This window comes from Geotrypetes seraphini, chromosome 6 (assembly GCF_902459505.1).
Source record: "Geotrypetes seraphini chromosome 6, aGeoSer1.1, whole genome shotgun sequence".
NCBI lineage: Eukaryota > Metazoa > Chordata > Amphibia > Gymnophiona > Dermophiidae > Geotrypetes > Geotrypetes seraphini.
The window spans coordinates 61,972,164-61,988,198 of NC_047089.1; the positions used below are offsets into that span (position 1 = coordinate 61,972,164).

At 44.4% G+C, this 16,035-nt stretch overlaps 1 protein-coding gene across 1 annotated transcript in view; it reads right to left on the minus strand.

Annotated features, from left to right (window-relative positions):
• Positions 1 to 16,035, minus strand: part of SETDB2 (SET domain bifurcated histone lysine methyltransferase 2) — a 273,867-nt gene that overhangs the window by 97,423 nt on the left and 160,409 nt on the right. Inside the window, exon 22 of the mRNA XM_033949980.1 lies at positions 7,073 to 7,206. Coding sequence (XP_033805871.1) covers positions 7,073 to 7,206 — 134 coding nt within the window. The remainder of the gene's footprint in view (positions 1 to 7,072; positions 7,207 to 16,035) is intronic.

Consider the following 16,035-nt stretch of genomic DNA (forward strand, 5'->3'; position numbering starts at 1 on the left):
ACGGATGCCCTCTTGTTGCCGTGGGTCCTTTAAGGAAAAAGAGATCCTCTTCTACCTCGATATAGCCTGTGACATATTTGAATGTCTCGATCATGTCTTCCCTCTCTCTGCGTTCCTCGAGTACAGCTGCAACTTACCCAGTCGTTCCTCATATGGGAGATCCTTGAGTTCTGAGACCTGGATGCCTTTGGCCAGAGTTGCACCAAGGCATCCAGGCCCTCACTTCTTAGCTTGTGTCTTGTTGGCTGCCGATGCCATCAGATTAAATGTTGGGCTCCTCCACTGATACACAATGCAGGTGAAGGCTTAAGAGTTACCACTCCCTGGAACTAGGGTTATCCGGCTAAGGAAATTTGTTTGCACATTGTCTACTCCTGCCACATGTGCTGCCGAGAGTGCCAAAAGATGGCCAGACTGAAGGGCAAGGCTGCGAACTGTAAGTGTTTTTCCAGCACATAGAATCGCAAAAAAAACAAACAAACCAAACAAAATAAATCTTGTGCTCTGGAAAAAAAATGTAGCATTGCAGCAGATTAACACACTATTGTGCATATCAACTGGGCTTTTACCCCATTTATTGCAGGGATGGAACACAGCAAACACACACACACAGGATATGAGTCAGGATGGAGGCGCTGCCCGTGGCTAACTCCGATTCCTTTTATTATGCTTCTATGCACATGACATCATAGTAACTCCCTCGTTTACACATCTAATGATTGGTGGATACAAAAGTACATGCTTTTACATTGGTGAATACAAAGGTACATGCTTTTACATCGTGATGACCCTCCCTTTGCCTCGTGATCACCCTAATTTAGCACTTAGGCAAGGGCCTGATTAACACGTGGACAAAACCTGAGTCTTTGCACGTATGCAAGGTCTGTCAGCTGATGTCCTTTCCAAATAAGGAAAGCTTAAGATGAGGGTTAATGTGTGACAGGGGTCTTGTGACAAGAAGGGAGGGGGGAATGCCTCAGCATTCTGTCACAAGGTGCTAATATTTTTCCTTACTTTAGAATGGCCGGCTAAGTGGCAAGAGGGGAGAGTGAATGGGAATAATTCATAATTCTTTCACAGGGGCAGTGAAATCAGTGTGCCGATCTCGCCCTGTTTCAGAATGGCGTCCCTACAATTTATATGATTTTATTTGGTGCAGCACAGGATAATTCCTGAGGAAGGTATAGGCTGCTGAAACACAGAGCATGTTGGGTCCTTATTATATCCACTCATCTGGATTTTGCTGCCTATTTTCTATAAAAATGGAGTAATGTAAAAAAGTATGATCACATTACTGCATTTATTTGTGAGCTTATTTGTTGTCGGTGGAGGCTCGGGTGATGTTTAAGTTCGGTTGCATCTGTTATAAATTACAATTCGGTCTCATTCCTAGTTATCTAGTAGAGTCTTTTACATTTGTTAGCGTAAAGCGTCACATTCTTCTCATTCCCTTTTCTCAAAGAATGTAAATATATAAGAAATACCACCAAAGTCTTTTAGCGTATCAAACAGCTTCCTAGGATAAAGATTTAAATTCCTTGATTTCCACTGCTGGGTCGTATCAACATTTCAGGAAAAAACCTATTTGTTCACTAAATTCTTAAGTAATTGACTTATCCATCTTGAATGTCTCCTTACTTTTGTAAACCACATGGATCTTTACTGTTATGCGGTATAGAAGAAGGGGTTTTTTAATGTTATGTTATAAAGTGATTTTATTTTGAATCCCTGTTCAAATCCTGGCAATTTGTGGCTTTTCAACTCTTTGCTTATTTGGTTTGATTTTTGTGGTTCACCACCCCTTTATTTTGAAAGAATGAGAATGTGCAGAATGGCATCCATCAAATCTAGGGAGGCGAGAAATTCTCCCCAGCGCCACTAACACAATCACTGACCTCACCATTCAGAAACAGGGTATTTTGAAGACTGCATTCACTGCTTTGAGGTCTAGAATCGGCCTCCAGTCTTCTGAGCCTCTCTTGGGCACTATGAAGTATATCAAGCATCTACCAGAGCCCAAGTCCTTCTCTAGTACGGTCTCTATGGTTTTCAGATCCAGTAGCCTCTGCACTGTTGCTTGGCCTTTGGATACTTTTTTCCAGCCTCCCAGCTAGAGAATCTAAGGGGGGGGGGGAGAACCCCTCTCGCTAGCATGGTTGTGATCCCTGAGGGTTTCAAGTGGCCCTTATTAATCCTGGAAGTTTCAGACATCATATTGATGAAAACAGGGAGAACTCCTGTCTAAGATGTCCAGATGGACCCTGCAGATGCTCATGAGCTCCTTTCTAGGTTTTGCAGCAGCGCCACAGCTGCACTTCATTGGGGATGCCCTTGGGCTGCTCCCCAGCTCATATCTGGACTTTTTCCTGGCCCTCACACCATCTGGGTACTAACACCCCTTGAGGAACTAAAGGGGGCTAAGTCAGAAGCACATGGGACCCGGACAATTCTTAGACTGCCATCCATCACAAATTTGTTATGAATCTATCCTGGCCTAAAGAGTCCCTCACACCTGTTTTCATGCAAAATCGAGGTGTTTTGAGGCAGATAGAGGTTTTTATTTTCAAATCAGAAAATCCAAGATGACTACTGTGACAGCAATTTTAGCACCATAAACAGCCCAGGGATGCTACACTGGTGTTCTAAAAACTAGTGATTTGGGGATTTTAGAGGTTGGGAAACCTGCCAATAACCCACTAATTTTAAACAACCTCCCCCCCATTTTGTTTTTTGTCAGGCTGCCAGCCTCTTACTCACTGTGGCATGCTGTGTGCTGGGAACTGCAAATGCTGAAGCTGCAAACAGCTTACAGGGAGAACTTCTGCCACAACAAGCCTGGAATCTGGACTGCTTGTGTCTTCGGATTGCATCTCAGGCTCAACAAACCAGATGGAGACCTCAACTTTCACCGGACCTCGCACATGCAAATGGTGGGAGGAAGCAATCAGCCCCAATCCTGGAAAAATGCCATGGAGCCACTCAGGCTGTTCTCAAGTCCATTGTGAATGAATCTGAGGCATGCTTTGCTCCCAAGGATTGGTCCCTGAGCCCCCAAACTGAAGCGCAGGCTGTCCAAGTGGGTGCACTACAAAGCAGTCTGCCCCTTGGAAGTAGACTCTTGACCTCAGAGTCTGAACTCTCCTGCAGCCAGAGATGTCCCAAGAATGGGATCCCCTGCATCACCAAAAAGCCTTACAAACGGACCACAAATCGAATATAATTGAAAAATACACAAGAGTAGAAAAGACGGACTCCTACCAACTCGCTTCTAGAGAGGCAACAAAGGAACTGGAGGACAGCCCAGAGGATGGGAGGTGGAGCAAAAGAATGCTAATGAAGCTCCCTAAAAGAATTCTTGCAAGAAGGGATTGACTTACCCACATGTTCAGGAATGGAGTGTCTTGTCACATTATAATTATAATTTTACATTAAATTCAAAATTATATTCTTTCATTAAAATCAAAACATAAAAACATAGTAAATCTGCTCATTTGTTAAGAGTGAAAGAGAAAGAGGTATCTTGCAGACAAACAGGTTTTGAAACCTTTACAAAATCATCTGTTAATGTGAGTGCGATATCTTGCAAACAAATAGGTCTTCAGGCCTTTACGGAACCTGTCATAGGAAGGGATGGTTCTTAATTGTATTGGAAAGGAGTTCCACCATTTTGCCATTAGATATGGAAAAGATACTGTATTGTTTTATATCCAATATCTCTAGGATGAAGAAATCTTAACCTCAGATAATTGCTAATCAAATTATAGTTCTTAATAAATGGTAGTTCTACTAAATTCACCATAAGAACATAAGAATAGCCTTACTGGATCAGACCAATGGTCCATCAAGTCCAGTAGCCCATTCTCAGGGTGGCCAATCCAGGTCCCTAGTATCTGGCCAAAACTCAAGGAAGTAGCAACATTCCATGCTACTGATCCAGGGCAAGCAGTGGCTTCCCCATGTCTTTCTCAATAACAGACTATGGACTTTTTCATCCAGGAAATTGTCCAAACCTTTCTTAAAACCAGCTACGCTATCCGCTCTTACCACAACCTCTGGCAATATGTTACGGAGCTTAACTATTCTCTGAGTGAAAAAAAATTTTCTCCTATTGGTTTTAAAAGTATTTCCCTGCAGTTTCATTGAGTGTCCCCTAGTCTTTGTAATTTTAGACGGAGTAAAAATCGATCCACTTCTACCCATTCTACTCCACTCAGGATTTTGTAGACTTCAATCATATCTCCCCTCAGACGTCTCTTTTCCAAGCTGAAGAGTCCTGAACTTTTAGTCTTTCCTCATATGAGAGGAGTTCCATCCCATTTACCATCTTGGCCGCTCTTCTTTGAACCTTTTCTAGTGCCACTATATCTTTCTTGAGATAAGGAGACCAGAATTGAACGCAATGCTCCAGATGAGGTCACACTATGGAGCGATACAGGGGCATTATAACATTCTTAGTCTTGTTAACCATCCTTTTATTAATAATTTCTATAATCCTGATTTTGAACTTTGGAAAATTACCAATAAAGTATATGTAACTGAAGGATGGTTTTGACATCTCCTGTGCCTCTTCTTTTGTTGTTCTGTTCTAATCCGAGGCTTAGTACCTTCTTTTCTGTTGTCCACCATTTTGCCGGGCACTGAAGTGAGGTTTACTGGTCTGTAATTTCTCGGATCTCCCCTGAAGCCCTTTTAAAAAATCGTCGTAACATTGGCCACCCTCAAATCTTCAGGTACTAAGGACAATTTTAGCGACAGGTTACAGATCAGCAATTTCATGTTTGAGTTCTTTTAGTACCCTGGGATTCATACCATCTGGTCCAGGCGATTTATCACGTTTTAATGTCGATTTGGCTTAGTACATCTTCCAGATTCACTGAGATTTCTTTCAGTTCCTCTGCATCATCACCATTGAAAACCATTTCCAGTTCAGGTAGATTTCCTACATCTTCTTCCATAAAGACTGAAGCAAAGAATTCATTCAGTCTCTCTGCTATGGCCTTATCCTCCCTGAGCACCCCTTTAGCTCCTTGATCATCTATGGTCCTACAAATTCTCTCATAGGTTTTCTGCTTCTGATGTACCTAAAAAAATTGTTATGAGTTTTTGCCTCATTTGCAAGTTTCTCTTCATATTCTTTCTTAGTGAGAGCTAACCTGTGCGACTCAGATTTAAAATGCTTGTAAGATTTGTGAGGCTTTTCACTGGAACCGCGCTTGTGTTTCATCAATACACTGCCAGCGCTCTCCCCAGGGCCCCCAGATGTGAGTTTCACGGGAATTGGGGCAGAAGGCGCAAGCAGAGCCCCCCGGAGGTGAAAGACACCACATCCGTGCAAACTTTGCCCCCCTCATCAGCCACAGCGCACGTGAAGCACGGCTGCGCATCCGACAGCCATCCACCGCAAATGAGATATAAATTCATCCCATCCTGTCCTGGGGAGGCCATCTGGAAAGTTTGGAGCAAAAATGAAGCTCCTAACTATAAAAAATATAGTTTTATTCAAATCAGGAAAAATCTAAAATGGCCACAGGGGGACCGATTTTACACTAAAATAGCCTGGGAAAGGAACAGGAATCCCTAAAAAAATGGCAATTTTGGGATTTTAAAAGGTGGGGAGGGGTAGAGCATGCAGGGAAACTACCCAAAAGCCACTTTTTAAGACCCCCCAAAATCACTAAAATAGGCTGTCAGTCTGGTACTCACTGTTCCATGTGCTGTATGAGAGAAGCTGCAGGCAATGCTGGAAACTCATATAGGAAGATCTAAAGCCTCAGAAAACTAGACATCTGGATTTCAAGTCTTCAACTGCTCCATAAACCCAACCACCTCTGCCAGTGGCCTACACAATCCTCGGATACGTTGCACAAATGCCTGGTGGAGGCACACAATCCATCTCCAATCCTGGTCACGCCTCCACGGAACTGCTCAGCCTACACTATACCCACTAACAGACGAACCTGGGGTGTGATAGCTCTGGATCCCGGAGCCCCAATCTGACTTACAGGCTGTCCAGGGGGCTTACTGCAGAGCAGGGAAGCCCCCACGAAGCAGACATTCTCCAACAGTCTGCAATCTCCTGCCGCAAGGACGTCTCCACAGGGAACCTCCAGAACATGAGGGCAAAACCGCAAAAGAAAATACTGAAAAAATACCAAAAGAAACACAAACAGAAAAGATAAGCTCCTACAAGCTGGTTCATAGGAAGACTGGTGTCCAAGGGGGTCTGCTATCAAAGGGAGGAAGTAAGACTTGAATCATCTGAGGCTTCCTACAGTTCCTGGAGGAAAGGGATGTCAGAATAAAGGGGGATTGTACAAGAATCTCCATGTTAGCCTATCAAGCTAACTCAGGACAGAGAATATTAAACAGACCGGTGAGTACTCTGTGGAACTTCTACCTTGATGCCTCCAATTTTTAGTTAGATAAGTATTGCCAAAAGGTTAAGTGTTAGTGGAAGAGAATGTTTGTAGATTTAGCCTATGATAACTACATGTTAAATTTTTATGTTTGTACTTTTATGCAATTTGTTTTTACATAGTAAGGTCTTGTCTTAATCATGTTCTATGTAAAAGCGGGTCAACAAAAATACAAAATAATAAAGACCATACTGGAATTAAGAAGCTAAAAGAGAAAGCACACTAGTTTGTGTGCTTCAACGTGTAATGACAAGAGTCCACTAAATCAGAAATACCGTCACAGTTACAGCAGATATACAGTAGACTCTCATTTAACTGGCACCCATGGGGATTGATAGATGCCAGATAAATGTAGTTTTTGGTTGCTTGAGAGTTACTATTTAAAATAGGCCTATCTTATACTATACCCCATACAATGCCATACCATAAACTGTTCCAGACATTCTATTGGACATGTGGTAGGTAAAGCATGGGCGTACTCAAGTGTGGAGTTCCACGTTTCACTTACATTTTTACCAGAAATTGATTTTATTTTCATTTTTATAGTATTTCCTTAGATTTTTTTTCTGGTTGCTTGAGAGTTCTAGTTAATTGAGTCCCGGTTAACAGAGAATCTACTGTAGATAAATCAAAAGTTACCCATCTAATATACTAACTTGAAAATTCCATTCTCCTCTTCTTCAACAATTTCTGCTTTACACTTCAATGCGCACAAATAATGATAAGTTCTTCTACAAATCTTAATGTCACAGCCAATAGTAGCTCCTTTTGCTTTGCATTTGGAACACTTCTGAAATATTAAACCATTACAAAAAGAAATTTACTTAGAATGGGAAGACAACAATACTAGTATATTTTAACTATCCTGTACTTTTGCCCTGTACAGAGCTAAAATCAGTGCTATACGTCTTAGAGCAGGGGTGTCAAACTCAATCACATAAGGGGCCAAAATCTGAAAAAAGGCTAAGTTGTGGGCTGAATTTTTAATTAAGATACTTAAGGGTCCTTTTATTAAGGTATGCTAACCGATTTAGCGCACGCTAAATGCGTACCTTAAAAGGACCCCTAAGTGACTAAGGCTTAGTCTTAGCAGAAATATAGGGTTACACTTCCTCCTCCGTATTTGCGGGGGTTAGGGGCAGAGCCGGCCCGTGAATATTAAAAAACCGTGAATAATATTTGGGCCGGTTCTGACCCTAACCCCTGCTTCCCCCGGCTATTTAAAGCCCTGAAAGCTCCCCACCCCTTAAGCTTTACCTGGTGGTCTAGCTGGTTTTCAGGCAGGAGCGATCTTCCCACACTCCTGCCCCGTGCAGATCGCTCACAGGAAATGGCTGCCTTGAGCTCCTGTAGTCTCTCGAGCCATTTCCTGTGAGACATCTGCACAGGGCAGGAGCGTGGGAAGATCGCTCCTGCCTCAAAAACTCACTAGACCACCAGATAAGGCTTAAGGGGTGGCTTACAGGGCTTAAAATAGCCTGAAAAATAAAAATGCATTTTTTGGTTTAAAACCGCGAATAAGCGAATCCGTAGATACGGAATTCGTGAATACAGAGGGGGAAATGTACAATGTCTCCAACCCCACACCAGCTTTGTGGTGTAAACAAAATAAATATTATAATCATAAAACAGAAAATAAAATGATTTTTTCTACCTTTTGTTGGTCCCAGGCTCTGGCTGTCTTCTTATAACTTGCTTGCCAGGGTCTCCTGCCCATTTGTCATTTTCTTCTTTCTCCGTGATAACCATCCATCTTCCATTTCTGTCCTCCCCTTCCGTTTCCCTTCCCTCCCCCGGAGGTCTGGAATCTTTCCTTTTTTCGTGTCCATATTTGCAGCTGCAGCAATGGACCCCACCATCTGTCCGTTTCTCAACTACCCTTTCATCCAGCATCTCTCCCTCTTTCCCCACCACCCCAGGGTCCACCATCTCTCCGTTTCTCTTCCCAACTCCCCTCTTATCCAGTATCTCTGTCCCCCTCCACACCATCCCTTGTGTCCAACTCTCTCTTTCTGTTCCTTCTCTCCCTCCCTCCCTCCATCTCATTGCCCACCATCTCTCTCCCTCTCCTCTGTTTTATTTCTTCCCCACTCCACCCCAATCTCCCTTCAAACAAATATATTCCCTTACTTTTTAGCCTCTCTTTCTATCCCTCCCTTCCTTTGTTCAGCATTTCCTCTCTTGCCTCTCCATTGAGCATTTTCCCCTTTCCTCCCTGCTTTCGCCTCCCACATGTCCAGTATCCACTCTGTCTCCTTACTCCCTCTCTCCATGCTTATGATCTCCCGTTGTCATTCTTCACCCACCCCTGATCTAGCATTTTCTTGGTCACTCTGTTCCCTGCAGTATCCAGTATCCCCATTTGTGTCCCTAAATGTCTGAATCCTTATTTTCCCCTCACTCCTCCTCAGTCCGGCACATGCACGTCTAGACCCCTCCTTCTCTCCCTCTGGGTACTTCTATACCAGGCTCCGCCCCGTCCCGAAGGCCTGCATATTTTCCCCCTTCTTCCCAGTCTCACCTTCATATTTGGCCTGCCGTTCCTTCCCTGCCTCCATCCCGGCTTCTTGGTCTCCTCTGGCCAGCCGGCAGCGGCTACTGCTCTTCACGAGCATCTGCCTTCGCCTGGTCTTCTCTTCAGAGCAGCCTGCTGAGGATCGCTAGCCTACTTTAGCGAACCTCGCAGGCCTCTGTCGACCTTTGTAGCACGTTCCCTCTGACACGATCCCGTCCCTTCTCTGATGTATGGGATCGCGTCAGAGGGAACGTGCTACCGAGGTTGACAATGGCCTGCGAGGTTCGCTACAGCCGGCCAGCGATCCTCAGCAGGCTGCTTTGAAGAGGAGATCAGTCGAAGGCAGACGTGAATGAAGAGCAGCAGCGGATCGTGCTGGCGGGCCAGATTGAGTATAAAGTTTAAAATGTCTGGCAGGCCAATTTTTAACTCACCGTGGACCAGATTTGACATGTCTGTCTGAGAGCAAGAAAAATGTGTTCAGAATTAACTCTTCTCCAGTCCTCCTTCATATCCCACAGACAGGGTTGGCTCAAGAGATTGTTATGCCCTGAGCCAACCTGCTTCAATGCCCTCTTCCTTACTGGCTCCCTGATTCTTCTTGTTTGCTTTCTCTCTCTTCCTTCCTTTCCCCCACTTCATAGGTCTGTCATCTTCAATCTTGTGGCTAGTCCTACAAAGATCACTCAGGTCCGAATTCTATAAACAGTGCTGGTATCGGTGGCCACCTAAGAAACGGACACCAACTGCATGTCAATCACCCGCCAGTGCCATTTATAGGATCGTGGCTGGGTTTTTTAATTTTAATTTTATTTATTTAAAAATTTATAGTCCGCATATCCAGCAATTCTATGCAAATTACAACAAAACATACATCATAAAAATAAAACAACATACACATTCCAATTCACAAAGTAAAACTGACAGCAAATCTATTACAAATTAAAAGAATAAAACTCTTTAAAACAAAAACCAATAACCGTACAACTTACTACTTTGCACTGAAAAACCTAAACATCAAATCTTCTGAAAATTGATTAAAAAGTCAACATACACTAATACAGTTTTTAATCCCGTCCTAAACTGTACTAGTGGTAGCTTGCCTTAAGTTCAGGGGTAGCTTATTCCAACAGATAGGGCCTTATCCTAATAGCACTGCATTACAATAGTCAGATAGTCTCACATCTCTCATTGGGGGCACATCCAGACAGAACTTGTTCATTGATCGTAAATTCTGTGTTGGCCGATGAAAGTGAAGCAAAGAATGCACTGCAGTAGGACCATTATCATACAGAACTTTGAAAATTAAGCAAAGAACCTTAAATTCAATGCGCATACTGACAGGCAGCCAATGCCAAGTCCCTCAAAATTGGTGTAATGTACTCAAATCATGACATATGAGCAATAATGTGTGCAGTAGCATTTTGAGCCAGTTGCAACACCTTAAGAACATATTTCGGCAAGCCTAAATGAAAAGCATTGCGATAGTCAAAAATAGGATTCAACATAAACACGATAGTCGTTCTGAAGTTATCCTCTGACAAATAACCCCTTAATCTACACAGTACTCGCAACCGGAAATAAGCACCCAACACAACTGATTTTACTTGTGACTTGAATGACAATGTAGAGTCCAAAACTACACCCAGGTATCTGCACTGCTACATTACTGACACTGACACATTATCCAAAACAACCTCTGCAGGAAAAGCACACAATTGATTCATACGAGCAATGCACAGAATCTCTGTCTTAGTGACATTCAACTTCAATTGATTTTACATTACATTACATTACATTACATTTGTGATTTCTATTCCGCCTGTGCCTTGCGGTTCTAAGCGGATTACAGTTAAAAGAGATCAGGACATTACCGAGAGAATTACATTACAACGATTTAAGTAAATTACATGTTGTGATATAGAAATACAAGTATAAGATATCTGGATTTATCGATAGAATAAGTTGACAGGGTTCAAGTAGTTACAAGGTTCAGTGGGGAAAACAATATAGGCAACTGAAGAAAGATACCTAACTTTGAAGGAATCAGTTAAGTGGATACCTAAGGGAGATGCTTATTTAGGAGAAGGTTAAATGGATACCTATGGAAGATGCTTATTTAGGAGTTTGGATATTTTTCGTAAATGAGGTTCAAGGGGATGACTAGTGTGTTATTTGCTGGGGAGAGTGCATGTGTGATTGGGGAGGGGAATATTAAGTAAGGACGTGTTTTTTGAAAAGAAATGTTTTGATTTCTTTCCGAAACACTTTGATGTCTGTTGTTTTGATCATCAGTTTGGTGATGGTGGGGTCAATTTTCGCTGCCTGAGTTGCTAGAAGTTTCTTACGTCGGGTACCATTATGAGGGGGGAAGGTGAAAAGATTCTGAGTTCTTCTTGATCTGGGTAGTCAGTAGCGGCAAAGACGGTTGTTCGGGTAATTGGGGGCCATACCATGGGTTACTTTGAAAAGTAAGCAGTAGAGTTTGAATTGAGTTCTTGCTTTTATCGGAAGCCAGTGAGAGTCTACATAGGCGGGTGTGACGTGGTCGAATTTGCTGAGCGAGTAGATGAGTCTGATAGCTGTGTTCTAAACGGTCTGTAGTTGTTTTATCATAGTATTTAGGCAAGGTAGGTAGAGGCTGTTGCAGTAATCTAAGGAGCTGAGTATGAGGGATTGTACAATGATCTTGAAGTGTTCTTTGGAAAAGAATTTTCTTATTTTTCTTAGGTTTCGCATGGTGAAGAATGCTTTTTTTATGGTTTTGTGTATTTGTGTTTGCATTGTGCAGCCTCTGTCTAGGTGTGTTCCCAGAATTTTGAGAGTATTCTGTATTGGATATTTGATTGTGTTTACATCTAGTTCTGTTAGGGATGATTTTTGTTCCTTCTCTAGCAGTAGGAATTTGGTTTTCTCCGCATTCAGTTTTAACTTGTGGTTCGTCATCCATTTTTCTACAGTTTCCAATGTTGTTTTCAGGCGTCCGTTGGAGGTGGGGTCTTGGATGTCGAAGGGGAGGAGGATGGTTATATCATCCGCGTAGCTGAAGGATGTAATGTTTAGGGCGTCTAGGGCCGTGCCTAGGGATGCTATGAAGAGGTTGAAAAGTATGGGCGATAGAGGGGATCCTTGTGGAACTCCGCAGGGGTTTGACCATGAGTCAGATAGAAGATCATTTGACTTGACTCTGTATGATCTTGTTTTGAGGAATCCTTGGAACCAGTTGAGAACATTTTCACGCATCCAATCTTGAATATCCTGAAAAGCCATAGGAAGCTTACCCAGGGCCTCAGACATAGATTGATTGACTGAATCAAAAACTGAATATCATCAACATAAAGATGACAGTTTAAGCCCAGGTTCCTCAACTGCTTACACAGGTGTAATAAATAGATGTTAAAAAGCATCGCCAACAATGCCGACTCCTGTGGAATCCCACACCTCAGAGTTTTGTAAATAGCCTCTGGAATCTACACTCGTGGATCTTGCATCTACTCTAGCCTTGGCTACAGAACTTACAAATAAATCCATCCCCCTCTCAGAGGCTACTTTCCTGGACATGCCCCTCGAAGTTCAGTAGGTAGCAAAACCAGGAAGATCTAGTACAAACAGGAAACACAAGAAAATAGGGGGGGAGGGGTGCGGGAACTCCCCGCTACAATTCTGCTCATGATAAACAAATACACACCAATGAATGAATGCCAATTAGGCCAAATTTGCCAAACAATAAATTTGAACATATATAAACTGCAAAACAGCAAAACTTTTTGCTAAGGGAGACACAGCCTGAGCATCAGAAGGGGCCACTATCCAGGGACCCCTCAAACCCTTAAACCTTACATAAAAGGACATCCGTGTGATTCTTAGCGAGGCTGGGCAAAACAAAAACGCAGCTTACCAGTTACTTGACAGGCGACCTGCAAATTGGACAGACAAGTCTGGGCGGGTGTGTAGATTCCAGAGGCTATTTACAAGAAAGAAGATTAGCAGAGGTAAGAAACCTAATGTTTCATTTTTGTACAATAACCTCTGGAATCTACATTCGTGGGACGTATCAAAGCAATCCCCAACACAGCAGAGGGGCCCGATGAACCGCTGCCAGAGCAGGAGACCCAAAAACAGTATCACACTCAGCTGCCACATCAAGTCAGTAAAACCTGGTAAATGTATGAAGAGAGGCTCAAGAGGCCACCCTACAAATCTCATTAGGCAAGACCGCATGTGATTCAGCCCATGAGGAAGCCACGCCACCAGTTGAAGGAGCCTTCACCCCAAGGGGAGGCTCTTCTCCGCCGACTCATAGGCAGCGGAAATGGATGCACAGATTCATCTAGAGATGGAAACCTTGAACGCAGGCCAACCCCGGCACGTGGGGCCTGCTAGGCCAAAGAGATGGTCATAGTGATGGAAGTCATTCGTGGCCTCCAGGTATCTCAAAAAGATACACTGCACATACAGAGACTGCAAAATACGGTCCTTAGACTTGGATACCGAAGAAATAAAGGCGGGCAGCTGAACTTCCTGGTTTGAGGAATGAGGAAACCACTTGCGGAAGAAAGGAAGGCACTGTCCTCAAAACCACTGCAGACGCTGTAATGCGGAGAAAGGATCTCTGTACGATAAAGCCTTGCAGAAGTGACCGCAACGAGGAAAATCGTCTTGATGATGAGATCTAACAGAGAGATCCTAACCATGGGTTCAAAGGGCAGACGAACCAGAGAGTGGAGGACCAGATTTAGAGTCCACTCAGGACAAGGCCGTCGCAAGGGAGGCCGCAGCCTCCCCGCCCCCCAGCAAAAAAGCAGACAACGTCCAGGTGAGACACCAGAGAACCCTTGAGGGAAGAAGGACCCAAAAACAAAGGCCCTGCAAACCGAACACAGAGAGAAGAAATAGCCAGACCCTTCCTGAGGCCAGCCTGCAGGAAGTCCATAACATTTGACACAGATGGGGACAGAGGAGCCAATCTAGCCCCCCGCATACCAAGCCTGAAAGCACCTCCAGGCTTATGCGTAGGCCAACACAGTAGACTCTCTCCCACTCGGAAGAAGCATAGGGATGACTGCAGAGGAGAAACCCCTAAATGTGAAGGCGGTGTGCTCAATCGCCAGGCTTTAAGTCCCAAATGGTCCAGATCATGAGGCGCTATAGGGCCCTACGTGAGTCACCTCCGGTGGCATGGAAGATGTAGATCCCGCTCTGAGCTCAACAACATGAGGTCTGCATACCAAGGTCTTCTGGGCCAATCCAGGGCCACCAGGATCACCGGACCCACATGAGAGGTCACCCGGCGTGGAACACACCCTAACATAGGCCATGGGGGAACGACATATAAAGGTTCCCCTTCAGGCCAAGGTTGAACCAGAGCATCAAGCCCTTCGCTGCCAAACTCTCGGCGACAACTGAAGAACCCGTCTGCCTACCGGTTCCCGGTGCCTCCTTCCTATGTCCTTAGTGCCCCTTTCTATGTCCTTACTGCTCCAGTGCCTCCTTCCCATGTCCTTAGTGTCCCCCGTGCCCCTTCCTATGTCCTTAGCGCCTCCAGTGCCTCCTTTCCATGTCCTTAGTACCCCATCCTATGTCCTTAGTGCCTCCAGTACCTCATTCCATGTCCTTAGTGCCCCAGTGCCTCCTTCCTATATCCTTAGTGCCCCTTCCCATGTCCTTAGTGCCTCCAGTGCTCCTTCCTATGTCTCCCCTCACTGCCTTCCAGCCTCTGTCCCACCCCCCTCTTCCGAAGCTAGCCAACCTACCTCCCTCCCTCTCTGCCACGCTAAAGCCAGCCTGCCTGCATGACTCCTTCCCTCCAGCGCCAAAAGCCGATGCCTGACCCCCTCTTTACCGGCCCCCACAATTGCTACTATCTGGGTCTGCCAACACACGCTAGCAATAGGGGAAGCATCAGACACCGCTCAGCTGAAAGAAACCACCGCGCTTCTCCTACGCTGTGGAAACATGCTGCACACGTCGGAAACAGCCACTCCTACGCACGAATTTCCCACTATGCATGTCCGCTAAGGCTTTCCGAACCTGTGCATGCGCCCCGAACGTGTGCATGCGCCACACGCCGCTTTTTTTAACATTCTACTGACCACGGAGCTACAGATCACGGAACACGCAGGTAGGAGTGCGCATGTGCACTTAGGGTTTTATTATTAGTGATAAAAAGAAACAATATTCTGTATAATTGTCATTTTATAAATACAAATAATACAGAGCAAGGATCAACAAAACCCCTGTCTCCCCTCCCCTTCATATATATCCCCTCTATCAAGAAAACTGAATAAGCCAAATTATTACAGAATGGTACACAGAAATATCATGATAACAGAATACCGCAGTCACACATGACAGGAATAGTGTTAGAGAAGTGCAACTAGGGCAACTGCCCCCTGGTCAGAGAGAGCCCCCCCCCAGTTATGTCAAACACCAGTTCTAGTAGGATACATATTTCAAATCTGATATATTCTAATCACAAGATAGAAATAAAATTATTTTTTCTACCTTTTGTCGTCTCTGGTTTCTGCTTTCATCATCTTTTCACTCTCTTTCATCCAGTGTCTGTCCTCTGTATCTTCAATCCAGCATCTCCCCCTTCCATATGGTATCTGCCTTCTTTCTATGCCCCTCTCTCCTTTATATCCAGCCTGTGCCCCCTCTCTCCTTTTTACATGATTCATTCTGCTCTCATTTTTATCTCTCCTACACCAGATCTAGCATCTTCGTCCCTCTCTCATCTGACCCCCTTCTCTCTCTACTTTCTCATTCCTCTGTTTCTCCCCTTTCCCTCATCTGATCTCTCCATTCCATCCTAACTCCTTCCCCTCCTCTAATCTCCCTGCCAGCTGTTTCCTTCCTATTTTCCTTCCTCCCCTGTCAAGCAGTACCCCTTCCCCTCTGTCCTCCCCTGTCCAGGAGTACCCCTTCTCCATTCCCTCCCCTCCTTCCCTCTCCAGCAAATGTTTCCTCTCTTTAGCCTAGCGGCAGCTCTGTGTGCTTTTAACTTCGCACACAGCTGCCCTTAAGCAGTAGTTTAGCTACGATTTCATGAGGCAGCCTCGGGGTCTTTGGTAGGTCAGCCCACATCGCATCATCGAAGCAGGC